Source organism: Suricata suricatta, chromosome 3 (assembly GCF_006229205.1).
Source record: "Suricata suricatta isolate VVHF042 chromosome 3, meerkat_22Aug2017_6uvM2_HiC, whole genome shotgun sequence".
NCBI classification, from domain to species: Eukaryota; Metazoa; Chordata; class Mammalia; order Carnivora; family Herpestidae; genus Suricata; species Suricata suricatta.
The window spans coordinates 171,630,591-171,647,995 of record NC_043702.1 but is presented as its reverse complement, the minus strand read 5'-3'; the positions used below and the strand labels follow the sequence as shown (position 1 = coordinate 171,647,995).

The following is a 17,405-nucleotide window of genomic DNA, read 5'->3' as shown; positions in this document are numbered from 1 at the left end:
CAAAGCGAAATTAGGCAGTCAGAGAAAGACAAATCCATATGACTTCACTCATATGTGGAACTTAAGATACAAAACAGATGAACATAGAGGAAGGGAAGCAAAAATAATAGAAAAACAGGGAGGGAACAAAACATAAGAGACTCTTAAATATAGACAACAAATTGAGGGTTGCTGGAAAGGTTGGGGGGAATAGGCTAAATAGGCAAGGGGCATTCAGAAAGACACTCATTGGGGTGAGTACTGGGGGTTATGCATCGGGGATGAATCGCTGGAGTCTATTCCTGAAATCATTGCACTATATGCTAACTAACTTGGATGTAAATTTAAAAATAAAAAATAATTTAAAAATATTAAAAAATAAAAAATAAAAATAAATTCTTATAGAAAGAAAACAAAAACTATTTGAGGAAAACTACAAGAACTCTCATGAATGAAAATAAGGAATAAATGCAGAGATATTACACATTCACAGACAAGAAGACTCACAATGTCAGTTCTTCCCCGTTGGATCTATGTATCCCAGTCAAAACCCAGAAAAGTCTTTTGTGGATATCAACAAACTTACTCGAATTTTAACTGGAGAGGCAAAAGATCCACAATATCTAAAGAGAATGAAGTTGAAGAAATGACATTACCCAACTTCAAGACAGTATGGCATTGGCAAAAGAATAGTCAAATCAGTGGTACAGAACGAAGGCCCGGAAATGGACCCACATCTAGTCAACTGGTCATTAATGAAGGAGCAAAGGCAATACAAGACCACAAAGTCAGTCATTTCAACAAGTGGTGCTGGAACTTGAAATCCACAAGCAAACAATGAATCTAGACACAGACCTAACACCCTTCAAAAAATAGACTCCAAATGGATCACAGAACTAAATGAAAATTGCAAAAACTCTAAAATTAAAAGATAACAGAGGAGAAAATCTCAATGACCTTGGGTGTGGTGAGGACTCTTTAGACACAATAGCAAGGGCATCATTCATGAGAGATAAAAAACCTCTGCTCTGACATGGCAAGAGAAGGAAAAGACAAGCCACAAATTGGGAGAAAATATTTGCCTAAGACACGTCTGATAAATCCACAATATGCAAACAAGTTTCAAATGCAACCATGAGAAAATCTGATTTTTTAAATGAGCCTAACCGTGGGTTTCCTTGCATATGATGAGTCACTTAGTTTTTGCTGATTTCATGAGTTTTGTCTTTATCTTACAATAGTTTGTGATGTTTCTACATGTGGCTGTCTTTGTGTTTATCTTTGGCAGTGGGGGTTGGGGACTAGTCTCTTGGATGCACAGATTAATGTTTTCATCACTGTCTCGAAGGGAAATTGGCTACGGAACCCACAGTGGAAACTGAGGAAGGAAGATACAATCAAATGTCTTTTCTTTGGAAGGGTAGTGCATGTTGGATTTCCAACTTTATCTCTGACTCTCTTCTGTGCCTTCTCTCCTGAATAGCACTCATTCCAGATGGGGTCCAGACCACTGGATTGATCGAGTGGTCAGGGTAGCTCTACCCACCCCCATCATGCTGACCCAAACTGGTACAGCTAAAATCCGTCCTCCCCCTCAAAGAGAGACTCAGTTTTCTGAAAACGATGAGTTTAATATAAGGGCACTACAGTTTACTTGTGTTTTGCTTCCCAACTGTTCTAGAATTCATGACACTGAGTCACATGCACAAACATAAACAATACCCCTCCTCTACCCCTTTCTTCCACAAACAACCCTGCTTCTTTTTAAGAAATTTAGAGTATTCTATTTCTTTTTACCTCATCTTATCACAGACGCTCTTTCTCTGTTGTTTGCCCCTTCTCTGCTGCTCCATATTGAAATGACAAAGAACTCATATCTAGGTTTTTTACATGTTTTCCTGACATGCTTCTATTGAGTACCTAGTTTCTTCCATTCATCCTTCCTTCCAATTTTTTGTTGAATAGATAATACACAGTGCTGGACTGAAACAGAATTGAAGCAGGTTCCAGTTAATTATTAGTCTCCCTTCAACTTCCTTCCTATGTCTTTCAGAATGCTAACCCTCTGAGGTGCCTGGGTGGCTCAATCAGTTAAGCATCCAACTCCTGGTTTTGGCTCAGGTCATGATCTTACAGTTCATGAGTTTGAGCCCCACATCAAGTTCCATGCTGACAGTGTGGAGCCTGTGTGGGATTCTCTCTCTCCCTCCCTCTCTCTCTTCCCTTTCCCTGCTTGTTGGTCTCTCTCTCTCTCAAAAAACAAATTAAAAGAAAAAAAAGAATGCCAACTCTCTGAAAATATTACTAAAATAACTGTTGATAAACAAAGCTGAGTTTATTTCAATTTTGATAAGGGAAAGTATCTCCTTGAGGAGTAGTAGCAGTATCTGCTACTGGGGAGTGAGAAGTAAGGCTATTTGTGATGTTTTGGGGACATGGTGTATGATAAGTTTTTCAACTCAGGGGCTTAGTTAGGACTGGGTGAGTATCATGATATAATAGTTTAGGATTTGTGGACTCATGGATGTCTAGGACAAAGACTTTTGAGGTCAGGGTTTCAAGTGCCTTAGAAAACTAACAGTCATTTGGTGGTATTTATTAAGAAGTTGAACAGTTTCATGGTCATGGACATGAGTTCTTTTGTGAAGGTTCCAAGAACAACAGTAAAGTTATACACAACTTTTGTCTTCCTGGGCAAAGATTTTTTTGGAATAGCAATGCCATGCTGATGAAGACAGTCGAATAAGAAAGTTGTATTATTGAAAACAACTGAATAGTATAGTAGTGTTAATGTAGTCAGTAAACACGCTCCCTCTTTACTCCCCCCACACCCTGTATTCCTTCCAGGAAATACATAGTTTATAAAAATACAGATATCCCTTCAAATGCAGGCTGATATACAGCATACGTGTGCTCACATATAAATTAATACTACCTCCACTGAATATAACAATATCTTGGATGTCCTTCCACAGAGTACTCAAAGACTTCCCTGAATTTTTTTAATAGCAGCATAATTTTCCACTTTGTATATGGGGCATTATTAACGCAGCTTAATGCTGACAGATGTTTTTTCCCCCAGCCATTGCCATTACAAACAATTCCATAATAGAAAACTGTGAACATGTCATTTCATACACAAGTGAACACAAGGAAGTGAGATGCAAAGTCAAAGGCTATCGGCCTACTAAACTTTGATAGACCACCACATTTCTCTCTGTAAAATTTCTTACCAAGTGATCTCTCCCAAAGAAGGCATCAAAATGCAATTTCCCGTCATTAGGTCTCAAAGAGGAAATAAGAGTAAAATGAGAGGCAATGTGGTTCAGAGATTAAAGGTGTGCATCCGGAACCACACTGCCCAGGATGGAATCCCATTTCCTTCCAGTGATGTCACCACCAGGCGAATCACTTCTGTCTCCATTTCTCTCTGAAGTGGGTTTAAGGATAGCAGGCTCTTCACAGAGTTGTGAGGATCAAAGTCGTTAACGATGCGAAGGGTTTAGAAAAGTATCTGGCACCTCGTAAACGCTATCTAAGTAAACTAAGAACCTATAAGGTTTGAGGCTTCCCACCAGCAGAGACACTGAACACTCAGTGCCTTCCGGTGATCTCAGAGCAGGAACTGGAAAGTTATGATAAAAGGCAATTCCCCCAGGAAGCTTGTGTGAATACAATCGATTCTACAACTTCCTGGGTATAGCTATGCGTTCAACCCCTGTCTTTCTCTGTGAGATTAGCAATAAAATTCCCAAATGATCTTAAGGGTAGATGAATCTGGGGGGAAAAGGTATTTATTTACTGTTCAAACATTTCCTATTCCCCTACCATGAGACAGGATCTATCGATAGAGTGGCTAGTACACACTAGCTTCTCAATAAATACTTATTGAATGAAAAATGAATTAAAAAGAGTTTCTGATGTTAAGGAACCCAGAACATCATTAGGGGAGAAAGACAAATGGGAATGACCATACAGAATAATGGGTGTTATAATGGAAATTAGCACGAGATGCTACAGAAGCATCAGACAGGGCCAACTAATGCAGACTAAGGGTCACAATACACTAGGAAAAAGGTTATCCAAGTTAGTAAGGGAAAGGTGACTCATGGATGGCCACAGAGGGCATCTAGTTAGACGGATCAACATTTACAAAGGTCTAGATGAAACAAGAAGGGAATCACTACAGTCATGTGGTTGAGAAAAGGTTCCAGACCCAGAAGGTCCTACCCCTGAATCCTATTTCCCCCCTTGGGCAAGGTCCACGCCTCTCTGTAACACACTGTCCACATCTGTACAGTGGGTAACATTAGTCCTTAACTCAGAAGACTGCCAGGATCAAAGAGGTTAGTGCATTAAGCAAAATGACTGACACGTAGTAAGATTGCAAAAAATGTTGGCCATAATCATCATCCCCATGCGGGAGGACAGGTCACGTTCAGGAGATAAAGAGTGGTTCTGAATGGGTCTTGGGCCCATACTGTGGTTTGAGGTAGCTTTAAAGAGGCTGAGTCCTTGGGGCCTACTGTAAGGAAGAGAATCGCAGCTCAGTCTTTGGGGCTGAGCCGTGCCCTGGTGTGTGGGATTTTCTAACACACAAAGGTTGAATTTGATGGAACCAAATGTGTCATTATGTACTTTCTACTATTGTGTGAGCTGAATGAGCCCGTGTTAGCTCTGTTAACACCGTTCCTAATATGCTGACGTGAATCACATCACTTCTCGGCTTCTGCTACTGCAGACCTCAGAGCCTCTGCCTTATCAGACTACGTGCACATGGGAGCCCTGGCCACTCTCCTGAGGGCGCTTCCCGGCTCTCACCTGGTGGTGCAGACAGGGTCACTGCTTGCATGAAGGCTGTGTGAGGGGTCCTTTGTTTTCACTGCTCCCTCACGAAATCCATTTCTTAAAAATCTTTTAGGCCTGTATACTTAGAAATTTCCCACAGTGGCTTCAAATTCTGCTTTCTTTTAAATTAATAGCTCAGAGGACTTGATGCTTTAATCATACTCTATGCTCTCTTTTTTAATGTATTATTCTATATTTCCTCACTTCCTCTTCCTGCCAGCCGCAGAGAAACTCCTGCCATTTATTTTCATTGACTTCATATCTTCACATCTTTGAATATATACATTTCCATTAAGATAAATAACCATTTATCTTGATCTTTATTACCTACCTGTAATCTAAGTATAATAAAGATCCTTTGTTATTTTATGGCTCAAATATTAGAGATAAAGCTTTCCCAAAGTTTTAAACCCAAAATATGTTATTGTTTTTATTTATACAGCAAATGGTTCATCTAGCCTCTTAAGAATACATTCCCCATGGGGCATCTGGGTGGCTCAGTGGATTGAGCATCTGACTTGGGCTCAAGTCATGTTCTCGTGGTCTGTGAGTTCAAGCCCCACATCAGGCTCTGTGCTGACAGCTAGCTCAGAGCCTGGAGCCTGCTTCAGATTCTGTGTCTCCCTCTCTCTCTGACCCTCCCCTGCTTGCTCTCTCTCTCTCTCTCTCTCTCTCTCTCTCTCTCTCTCTCTCTCTCTCTCTCTCTCAATAAGTCAACATTAAAAACATTAAAAAAAGATATGGTCAAACATATCTAGTCATTTCTGTTTGTCTGTCTCCATCCATCTTTATCTAGCTTGCTGGAGCTTCTTTCTGTCTTACGACTGGCATGCTGCACTCCTCTCTCCTTCAGCTCCAGTTTGAGCTGCTTCGTGGGACTGCTTTGGGGCTCTACTCCTGGAAGTCTCCTTCACCAGCACTCTCCCCCACCCCCTGCTTTATGAAAGTATAATTAACAAATAGAAGTTGTATATGTCTGAGGTGTGCCATGAGATGATTTGATATACACATTGTGAAATGATTACCGCAATCAAGCTAATCCACACATCCATGACCATGTGTCCGGTGAGAACACTCAAGCTCTCCACTAGCACATCAAGTATGTAACACAGCAGCCCTGGCTGTAGTCACTCTGCTGACTGTTCTACCCCTAGAACTCATTTATCTTATAGCTGGAAGTTCGTGCCTTTTGACCGACATCTCCCAGGTCCCCGCGCCCCTGGCACCCACCATTCTGCCCTCCTCCTGTGACCTTAACATTTCTAAATTCCACATAGAAGTGAGATCATACAGTATTTTTTTTCTGTGTTTGGCTTATTTTGGTTACTGTTATGTTCTCCAGGTTCAATCACACTGTTGCAGATGTCAGCATTTCCTCCTTTTTTAAGGCTGGATAATACGTGTGTGCACACACCCATGGTCTCCCATGTTTCTTTATCTTTCTGCCTGTTGATGGACACCTAGGTTGCTTCCATGTCTTGCCTGTCATGACTAATAGAGCAGTGAATGGAGGGTAGGGTCCAGTTCTCTCTCTACAGAACACCCCCTGTGCATATTCTGGAAGAGCCGTGTTTTGAGCATTAAGAAAGTTGGAATAAAGCCACCATCCAGAGCTATGAAGGGTCTGAGATTTACCCTACTCGCAAGTTGGCCTAAAGGCCTGCCACCAGGTAATGGATGCTGGAAGGAGACTCAGACTCCTGGGTCTGAGACAAAGTACATTATCATTCATGGCGAGAGTACTGACATGGGCCCTGGTTCCTTGACCTCCACTTCTCACACAGGAGCAGAAGGGCCAGGAAATACCTGAGCGTGCAATGAACTGCATTAGAAAGATGAAATGGAGCTTGGGGGCCCGAATCTGGTTTAGCGGGCAGTAGAGTTGCCTGCTCTGTGCTTCCAAGGGAGATATACTCCAGTGCCGTTCATTACACAGATTTCCTGGAAATATGGAGGACAAAGGCAGGAAGTGCCTCTGTTCACGGGATGTGTAGAAATATGAGACCCAAGGAGAACTGTCCCAGCTCAAGGTGGTACAGCAGACTCTAGGAGGAAGGGAGGAAGATGTCGTGTGTGATGGCAGGTGGGTGAAAATGTTGGCTTCTGGGCTGAAGTGCAGACACACTGAGTGTCACCTGTGAGGGAAAAGCAGCTTGGCTTTTATAATGAGGAATGTGTTCTTTTTTTTTTTTAATGTTTGTTTATTTTTGAGAGGGGGAAGAGGGGCAGAATCTGATGCAGCCTCCAGGCTGTGAGCTGTCAGTACAGAGCCCCATGTGGGGCTCGAACCCATGAAGCATGGGATCATGACCTGAGCCAAAGTTGGATGCTTAACCAACTGAGCCACCTAGGCGCCCCAATGTTTGTATCTAACTAGCTTTGGAAAAAAGTTTTACTGTTCTGGAAAATAAAAATAAAAGGAATTGAGGTTGGATTAATTATGCATACTTCAAAATTGAAGTAAAAGGGGTTACTTACTAAAATTTAGTACGAAAACAAAAGTTGTACTGAAAGAGATACACACTCATCGCGTGCTACCTGGCTCGGAATAGTATTGGCAGAGTGTAATGATGTAAGTTCGGAAAACAGATTTAAGTTTTAGTGGTAGGGTGAAAAGAGGAGAAGTGTGCGTGTGTTCATGTGTGCGCAGTGTTCATGTGAGCAGAGAAGTCAGGAGAGGATGTCTAAAATCTAGGAAGTCAGAAGTATAATTGCAGCCATGTTATAGAGAAAACAGAAGCAGCAGAAATACGAGGTGAATACCATGAGAAACAGGTAAAAGAGCTAAAAGTAGGTGCTTGTAAGAAGCAAGAATCACAGGTAGATAGAGAACTGTTTTAGTTTATGTTAATGTTTATATTTATTTTTGAGACACGGAGAGAAAGAGCATGAGTGGGGGAGGAGCAAAAAGAGAGAGGGACACACAGAATCCGAAGCAGTTCCAGGCTCTGAGCTGTCAGCACAGAGCCTGACATGGGACTTGAACTCATCAACCCCGAGATCAGGACCTGAGCTGAAGTCAGACATGCAAAGGACTGAGCCGCCCAGGCACCCCCTAGAACTAATCGTTTTAATAATGAAATGCCATTTTGTATTTTTAATTCTACATGTGAACTCTTTATAAAAACCAAATTCAATTGTCCAAAATTCAGTTGAACTTTTGGATGATTAGACGTGGTGGATATATCACCAGAGAATCAATCAGTCAAACAAAAAGCCTGGTGAAGAAAGAAACAGAGAGGAGGATTGTAATATCCAGCAATATCTCTAATTATAAAAGATGTGAATGGATCAAGTTAACCCATTGAAACAAAAAGTCTCTCAGACTGAATTTTAAGAATCTGACACGACACTAGTAAAATCAAATGACACAGAAGGGTTGAAACAGAAGAGGCTGAGATAGGATCCAGGAAAACGCTGACCAAAAAAATTGATGTGGGAGCGCCTGGCTGGCTCAGTGGGTTGATCCCAGGGTAGTGGGATCAAGCCCTGAGTCAGGGCTGACGCATGGAGCCTGGAGACTGCTTAAGATTTTCTGTCTCTCTCCTCCCCTATCCTCTGCCCCTCTCCCCTGCTTGTTCTTCCTCGAAAATAAAAAAATAAATAAGTTCATGTAATACTACAAACATCAGACAAAATACTATTCAAAGTGAAAACTAGTAAGGAACCTAGACTATTTATTAGCAAAATAATTCACCAAGGAAGTATTCCCTTCATGAAATTATAAGGTCCTGACAGCATAGCTTCAAATTGTGTTACACAAAAACTGATAAAACTCCTGGGAGAAACTGGACACCCAACCACAGGAGATATGCAGTCAGTTCTCTCAGAAACTAATAAAATCATCAGTGGGTCAACAGGGTTCCCAAGGGTTAAGGACAATTAACTCGCCTGATCTAAAAGTCTGACCTTCATGCAGAGGACGGTCACGATTTGACCCCACAGGAAGCCTCAATAAATTCTGAAGCACTGATTTTATATAAACAATTTCCATGAACCACAATGCAATACACCCCCCTCCGCAAACAGTAGCCAAGCCCTGGCTCACCCGTCTTCCCAGATGTGAACATTTACTTCATAAACTCTTCTGTGCCGGCCATTATTCTAAGCGCTTTCAAATATTGACTCACCCAATCTTTACAATAGCTGTTTGAGGAAGGACTATCATCCCTCACGTTGTGCAAACAAGGAAATGGACACACGGAGAGCAGGAACAGCTTGTCCAGGGCCGTGGAGAGTAAGCGGCAGAGGGCAACACAAGCCTGGCACCGGACTCCACATTCTGGGCTCTTGCGTGCAGTATCACACTTGTTCTATTAGCATAAACACCTAAATAAACTGTGAGCCGGGGTGCCCTGGTGGCTCAGTCGGTTGAGCGTCCGACTTCAGCCCAGGTCAAGATCTCACGGTTCGTGAGTTCGAGTCCCTTGTCGGGCTCTGTGCTGACAGCTCAGAGCCTGGAGCCTGCTTCGGATTCTGTGTCTCCCTCTCTCTCTGCCCCTCTGCCTCTTGCCGTCTGTCTCTCTCTCTCTCTCTGTCTCTCTCTCTCTCTCTTTTTCTCTCAAAAATAAATCAACATTAAATTTTTTTTTAAAAAATTGAGTTAAAGAAGAAATAGAAACAAAAATTTTAAAATACATACTACTACAACCTAACAGAAGTACTACAGATCAAAATAAACGAGGAATACCCAAAGCCATTCTCAGAAAGCAATTTACAGCTTTCTGTGTTTACTGTAAGAGGCAAGATAAATAAAAGATTCTAATCCAAAAAGCTTGGAGAAGAATAAACCCAAAGGAAGGAGAAACAAATAATAATGATGTAAAATTTAATTAAAATCCAAAGTAACTATGAAACAATAGAAATGTTCTTTTTTAAAACTTGGAATCTTTGGAAAGATCAATCTAAAACAACCTTCAATGACTGCGGTAAATCAGAAAGACTAAACAACATCAGGTAGGAGAAAAGGACACAAGAGAAGGTACACATAAGATAATTATAAAAACATACCTTGAACAACTTTATACTAACCTATTTGAAAAAAGGATATAAAATGGGTAAACTCAGAGGAAGATATAAATGACCATAATTATACCAAGAACAGAAAATTTACTAGAATAATTACTCTAAAAAATGGAAAAGCAGTGGGGAGAAAAAAAACTACCCGATGGTGGAGGGCACTTGAGGGGAAGAGCACTGGGTGTTGTATGGAAAACAATTTGACAATAAAATATTAAAAAAAGCAAACAAACAAACAAACAAGAGAAGACACCAAGCTCAGAGCTTAGAAAAGGCGTGAAATTTCTCCAGCATTTAAAAACATTGTTAATTGCAAATGTTTGATACCAAAAATAGGCAAAGTAGGAAAATCTAACTATTGGCAAATAACAGGTAGATGAAAAAAAATAGCTAATTCAGTTCAATCATGAATATGGGGTCTTGGTCTTTTGACTAAGCAGGGTTTTTTTTTTTTAAATGTATGAATGGGTCAACCTTAGAAAAATCTATTCATGTAATTCACTACCCTAGCCAATTAAAGAGTAAAAAGCATACGATTGTTATCAATGGATATAGAAAAGGAACCGGGTGAAAATTTACTAGATCACTAGTGAGAAGGTGGCAAACAAACCAGGAATAGCAAGGAACTTCCTCCATCTGATAGAGGACATGGCCAGAGATGCGCCCCAAGCATCCCTTCTCATGGTGGCCGAAACGTGGGAGGCATTTTAACTACAATTTGGAAAAAGGAAACACATCTCTCTGATAGCCTCTGTGGCTGCTAGCATTCAATCCTGTGTCATGGCTCATAACTGAAAGCAACAAGAGGAGACATAAAAAGTCAGAACGGAAAAGAGAAGACTGCCCAAAATAGACAGATGACGTAATCAATGTATTTTCTCCCTTTTCAGAAAAAAAAAAAAAAAACACCTCCATCCACTCCAGATTTTCCAGTCTTTTTACGTCTAAACTTATGTCAGACAGACCCACAGTCAGAGCCACACGTGTTCTAAAAATGGACACAGTTTCCAGATCACAATTTCAACATCAGGGTTTCCTTTTCTTTCTCTTGGGTTTCAATCCCATTGTATTCCTGATTCCAAACAGCTGCATAAATATTTCACTCGAGCTGCTTACTGAGAAAACTGAAGAAGGGACAAATAAGGCCCGGGATTAACAGATTATGTTCAGATCTTGGGAAGACCTGCCACCCATCGTGAGCTGCCCCGCGGCCATCCTGCAGATGGTCTCGATGGTGTGAGCAGTGATGCTCTGTGGCAGCCTTCACCCCTACCCTCCAGCAGCGGTCAATATACCACATAGTATCTCTCTCAGCTGTGGGTCTCTCTGCTTTTAATGACTCCTTAGCCCAAATATTCCCAGTTGCTCTCAGGTCAATGTTTGGGGCCAGGAGGGATTATGTGGGACTGGACTAGATGGCTGGCAATTTTCCCACGGTGGCTTGTCCGTCTCTCTCCATTGACCTGACTTATCAAAGACACATTAATAAACCACCTTACTATTGAGTATTCATGCTTCAAGTGAGCTGCTTCTTAGATAGGGAGCCTTTCCTACTTTGTGGGGGCAGGGGGGTCTCTAGGAGAAAGGCATAGATCGGGCACCAGAACTAGGAAACACCAAGGAGCCAAAGTCCCCGGGAAGCTGGTGGGTCAATGTCTGGGTTGCCTTCAACCTCTGGGAAGACCCATCTTGGGCCCACAGCAGGGGAGGAGACAAGGCTGGGTCTGCTGACCGCCCAAAGGCCAGAGACACAGGAGGGAGGCAGGAATCTGGAGGTTCTCTGTGTTCTCCAGCGATTCTCAGATGCTCTGGACTGTGACGTGCAAGCAGAGGGAATGGCCTCAGTACAGATGCCGTGTCCCCAGTGCCGCCATGTTGTCTGGACCTGGTGCGTGTGAAGCGCTCAGTGAGCACCTGTGGGAAGCATCCACAAGGGAATAAGTCACAGCTCCTGGAAAATTTGAATTGGAAGGGGCCTCACAGACCTTCAGCAATTAGCGTAGGAGGCCCGAGGGTGTAAGTGGCTTGCCTAATAAACCTGCACCCTTAAACATGGTTGGGTTGGACACCTGGGGGGCTCAGTCGGATAAGCGTCCGACTTCAGCTCAGATCACCCACAGCTCACAGCTTGTGGGTTCACGCCCCATGTTGGGTACTGTGCTGACAGCTCAGAGCCTGGAGCCTGCTTTGGATTCTGTGTCTCCCTCTCTCTCTGCCCCTCCCCGGCTTGTGCTCTGTCTGCCTCTCTCAAAAATAAATTTCAAAAAATTTAAAAATATGGTTGGGTCTGGAAGCAAAAGCTCCTCTTCATCTGTGGAGCAGAGCAGGGCTGTGTCCCGACACTGATGCTTCGTCCCTGCGGGAACCCCGGATCACCTACACACATATCCGCCCTGTGATCCGGGGGATGAGCCCCCTTTCTAATGAGGTCCCCAGACATCGGTAGATTTGGATCTTGCTACTGCCACCTTGGGGAGAGGGACCCCGGGGCCCAGGGGCCCAGGAGAACAGTCCTCCCCTGACAGCTTGCAATGCACACTTAGGGGGCAGGCCTCCAGGAAGGCCCACGGGAGCCTGTGGCTGCTTTCTGGGGCTCCCAGACCTGACCTATCAGCGCAGGAATTAACAGACAGGCCCCAGCAGGTTCTAAGGTTTTCTTCTAGGCTTCTAGAAGACTCTGAGCATGCTGCACATGCCCGACAGAGTGGGAGTGCCAGCCATCCTGGATCTGGGCTCTCCAGCCTTACTCTCCGAAGCCTGATCCAGACTTGGCCCTGCCTGGCCAAGAGGTGAGTCACCCTCCATGACTCAGCAAAACAGGGATTCTTGTCTGACAGGGTGTGGCCTCACCATCCTTGCTCATGGGACCTCTCCTTTTCTTTTTCTCCTCTGTCCTGGGAGTATCACCAAGTGGAGAAATGAATGTATAACTGTGCTATAAGATTTAGGGAACAAAAAGCATTATAAATACTGGGGGAAAAATCATTCAGAAAGGGTTATCAGGGACTAAGCTTTAGAAAAGTCGCAGGCAGAACTTTCTACGGGTGTCGTTGGTGCATTTAGCCCAAAAATCAGTGTTCAGAGCGCCTTACTGCGGGAGCCTGGGGAACTGGGAACACGCACCCCACCTCTCACACCCTCTATCACACCAGGCTCTGGCGGGGTGAGCCCAAGTAGGCCCTTTCCACCAGAAACATGTGTATCTCCCGAACATAGAAGTCCCCACCATATCCTCCTGTTTCCTGCCCCAGATCTCAACCAGGAGCCAGGAAGGTGAGAGTCAGGGAATGCCTGAAATAGCAGGGTTTCGTGAGTGCAGGAGTCCAAGGAGAGTCCAGGAAGAAAGTCCCGGATGCAGGCACACCTGGAGAATTATTGCACTGGGAAAGGCTTACCCATCCCAACCCACATCCGCACGCTCCCCCTGTCCTCGGGACTCTCTCCCCTCCAGGAATGTTTCCTTCCTTGTCACCTGCTCCTCCTCCTGTCTCTAAAAGCTGGCAAAGCCCCCTGTAAGCTGTAAGCTACTATACACATTCTAGCTAGATGAGCACCAACCCCATCCTGAGCTGGGACTTGGGAGAGAACTGAAGATAAAAGCAATGACCTAACATACTCCTATTTTGACATTAATGCTCATCTCTATCAATGCTTACCACTTATTGATGGCCTACTGTATACCAGCCCTCCGCTAAATGCCTTCCAGGCATCTTCTAGTATCATTCTTCCATCGGTTCTCTGCCATGGAGATCGGCACTGCCTTCATCTTACAGGGGGAGAAGCTGAGGCCCCAAGAGACGAGGGAGCATTTCACGCAGGAGGAGCTGGGGCTTGTTCATGGGGGTGCTGAACTCCAGATGAGCCCCAGCCCCCTCCAGAGTGCAGAATCTAGAACTGGACAGAGATGGGAAGGGAGGACCGAGTTTCGCAGTCAACAGGGATAGGACAAATCAATGATGACAGTCATGCACGGGTGTCTGGGTGGCTCTGCCATTCAAGTAGAGCCTGATGGAAAGTGGGGATGGGGCGGGTGGGTGAAGGAGCAGAATTGGAATGTACTGTTTGCCTGTTACATATCAAGAACTATGCTTGGCTATTTACACAGAGTAATTAATATAATCTCCATAGCAACACTGTGAGAGTATCTTATTCTATTTCATCGACGAGCGAATAGAGACACACAAAGTGAGCAAAGGTAAAGTAGGTATCTTCTACTTACACGAGGGTTAATGCCAGAGGTTTCTAGAAATGTAAATATTTTGTTGTTTTCATCACTGTTGTCTTGGAGTTACTGGTACTTCAAACCTTTAGGATGCCTGAGATGCTTTACTGTGCTCAACTAGAGACTAGGAAACAAGCAGAAAGGACCTTCCACATGGAAGGGAGGGGATGTAGGTGTTGAAGCATGGAGTATTTGGGAAACACAGGAAGGAAAGCGAGGAGCAGGCTCTGGATCACAGAGCACCCTGGGTCCACACATCAGCCTCTTACCAAGAGAAAAGAGCAGTGTCTCCTCTCACTGTCCTAGGCCAGACACTGGCCATTTCTTTTTATTTTTATTTTTTGACAGACAGAGCAGGAGTGGGGGAGGGGCAGAGAGGAGAGAGAGAGAGAGAGAGAGAGAGAGAGAGAGAGAGAGAGAGAGAGAGAGGAAGACACAGAATCTGAAGCAGGCTCCAGGCTCTGAGCTGTCAGCATAAAGCCTGACATGGGACACGAACTCACTGACCAGGAGATCATGACCTGAGCTGAAGTTGGATGCATAACCAACTGAGCCACCCAGGCGCCTGGCACTGGCCATTTTGAATCGGATCCACAGGGGTGGGGCTTGGGAGGACAATATTATGTGCCGTGAGCAGAGCTGGGTCTGGCCGCCTACCTTCCAGAATCATGCCTCCAACAGTGATCCATCCCTGGCTTGAATTCTCACTTTAGTGAGGTCCCTTCATGACCGGCTCTCTGGCATGTCTCTGCTAGACCAAAGCAGGTGAGCTTGGGTGGACTTGCAGGGTTGTGCACACTCAGTCTAGTGCCTTTTCTGGTCTTCATCTCCTTCAGCCAAGCATGTGAGGTGCTTCTACTGCCCTCTGCAGGTATTTAGTCTCTTCCCCACCCCTCTGCATCTGTCTCCCAGTGCGAGGGCCCCTGAGAAGTTTGGGAAGTCTTAGAGAACTTAGCCAGTGTCTGAAAGCTGAGAGCTGCGGAAACTAGGAGCTACACCCATTTTGCATCTCTGCACATGGCTGATGAGGACCCTGGACCAGCTTCCTGTTTCCAGCCTGGGTGTTCAACCTCCCCACTTCATCTCTTTCAGACCCAGATTCTCCTCAATGCCAAGACTCAACTTGACCGTGGTGACAGAGTTTACCTTTGAAGGCTTTTCCATTTTTGGGAGGCAGCACAGACTCATTCTCTTTGTGGTCTTTCTGGTCTTGTACCTGCTGACCCTCGCCAGCAATGCTATCATCTTGATGGTTATCCGCTTCAACCGCCCACTTCACACGCCCATGTACTTCTTCCTGAGTGTGCTGTCCATCTCTGAGACCTGTTATACAGTGGCCATCATCCCCCGGATGCTGTCCAGTCTCCTCAGCCCCCAACGAGCCATCTCCATTCCAGACTGTGCCACTCAGCTCTTCTTCTACCTCACCTTCGGCATCAACAACTGCTTCCTGCTCACGGCCATGGGATATGACCGATACGTGGCCATCTGCAACCCCCTGCGGTATTCAGTCATCATGGGCAGAAGGACTTGTCTACAATTGGCAGGTGGCTCCTGGAGCCTTGGCCTGAGCACGGCCATCATTCAGGTGTCCTCCGTGTTCAGTCTGCCCTTCTGTGATGCCACCGTCATCTCCCACTTCTTCTGTGACATCCGGCCCCTGATGAAGCTGGCCTGTGCGGACACTACCATCAAAGAACTTGTCACTTTGCTCATCAGCCTGTGTGTCCTTGTTCTGCCCATGGTGCTGATCTTCATCTCCTACATCCTGATTGTCTCCACCATCCTCAAGATGGCCTCAGCTGAGGGCCGGAAGAAGGCTTTTGCCACCTGCGCCTCCCACCTCACGGTGGTCATCGTCCACTATGGCTGCACCTCCTTCATCTACCTAAAACCCAAATCCCAAAATTCCCTGCAGGACAGACTCATCTCCGTGACCTACACGGTCATCACCCCCCTACTAAACCCTGTTGTTTATAGCCTGAGGAACAAGGAGGTCAAGGATGCTTTGCTCAGAGCTTTGGGTAAAAAGCCTCTCTCTTAGGTGCTGGTCAGTCTCCATAAAATTAAAAAGTCTGCTGGGGGGTGGGGTCGAGTGCGGGAGCATGTCTGACAACAGGCACCCAGTACCTGATCTGGGCAGATCTAGGAATGAGAGGGCTGGAGTAAAACAAGGAAGGCACAGATTAATAAGGGACTGATGGATTTCCCAAGACCAGTAGATGGGCTTAGCAGACTTGATGAAAACCAGGTAAGATAAAGCATATTCAGGAGCTGTACTATAATGTTAGCCCCTGTTCCTGTTACCCTTGGCATAAGGGATTGTAAACTAGTAGTGAGGGTGGGAAGAATATATAGTATCTATCACAGGAATTTATGGGATCGGAACTTGGACTCAGCATGGAAATCGAGATCACTGAAATAACAAGTTCTCCATTATTTACACCTAACACTTTCTATGCTGTATTTCATACTACAATAAAAAAAATTCACTCCATTAATTTACCTTGTGCCTCTTCCTACCTGCACGAACCATCGACAGCTCTGTCGGACACAGGCTCTGAGAGCCAGTTGACAAACTGGTTGGGAAGTATAAAGCAAAAAACTGTAAAAATAGCTTCCTGGATACTGAGAGTTGCAAAACAAGAGTCCCCATCTTTCACATCCTGTCTCCTCTCCTCCCCCAGGCGCAGGGGTGATTTACTGGAGGCTGCTGCCCCCTCCCCCACCCCCAGTCTGAACAATTGCCAATGGTGGAAAGGAGGCTTTCTCAGCATGGGGGACACATACCCCATTCCCACCCTCCCAGGGGCAGACCACGGCCAGTGCCTGAACGACCCCAAAGGTACAAAGGCCACCCAAAATGGGATTAACTCTAGAGTCTTCCATTAGGTCAGGCTGCCCAGCTGAGCTGTGCCCGATCCCATCCTGCCTCTCTTCCTCCATTTTCTGGGAGTTCATCCTCAGTCCCTAGCATGGGGGCAAGCTCAGGCTCTGCTTCAGCTCACTACACCCAGGCCAGGTGTGCCCATGTCCACTGGACAGCTACTCAGGCTCCACTGCCTGGGCCATCTCTCTGCCTCTACACCTAGAACAGCACCTGATACGTGCAGCTTGGGGGTTATTAAAAAGAGGAAGAAAAGAAGGAAGTAAGGCAACTGTGAGCAGCCAACATACGACCAGCATATAGCTCTTCTCCCTCTTTCATTTTATTACAAAATTCCTTTCAGGTTGCCAGCCCCCACTTTGTGACATCCCTTCAGGTACATTTATGGAACACATCCTAGACAGCCGGCATGAATTCAAGCACTTTGTGCATTTAATCCTCACTATTAAT

General features: G+C 44.9%; 1 protein-coding gene across 1 annotated transcript; it reads left to right on the top strand.

Annotated features, from left to right (window-relative positions):
• Positions 1 to 11,779: 11,779 nt before the first annotated feature.
• On the top strand, positions 11,780 to 16,569 carry LOC115288486 (olfactory receptor 10J4). Its single transcript, XM_029935845.1, has 3 exons — positions 11,780 to 11,862; positions 12,510 to 12,635; positions 15,161 to 16,569. Exon 3 carries the CDS (start codon positions 15,177 to 15,179, stop codon positions 16,110 to 16,112), a length of 936 nt encoding a protein of 311 aa, XP_029791705.1. The 5' UTR covers positions 11,780 to 11,862; positions 12,510 to 12,635; positions 15,161 to 15,176; the 3' UTR covers positions 16,113 to 16,569.
• The last annotated feature ends 836 nt before the right edge of the window (positions 16,570 to 17,405 follow it).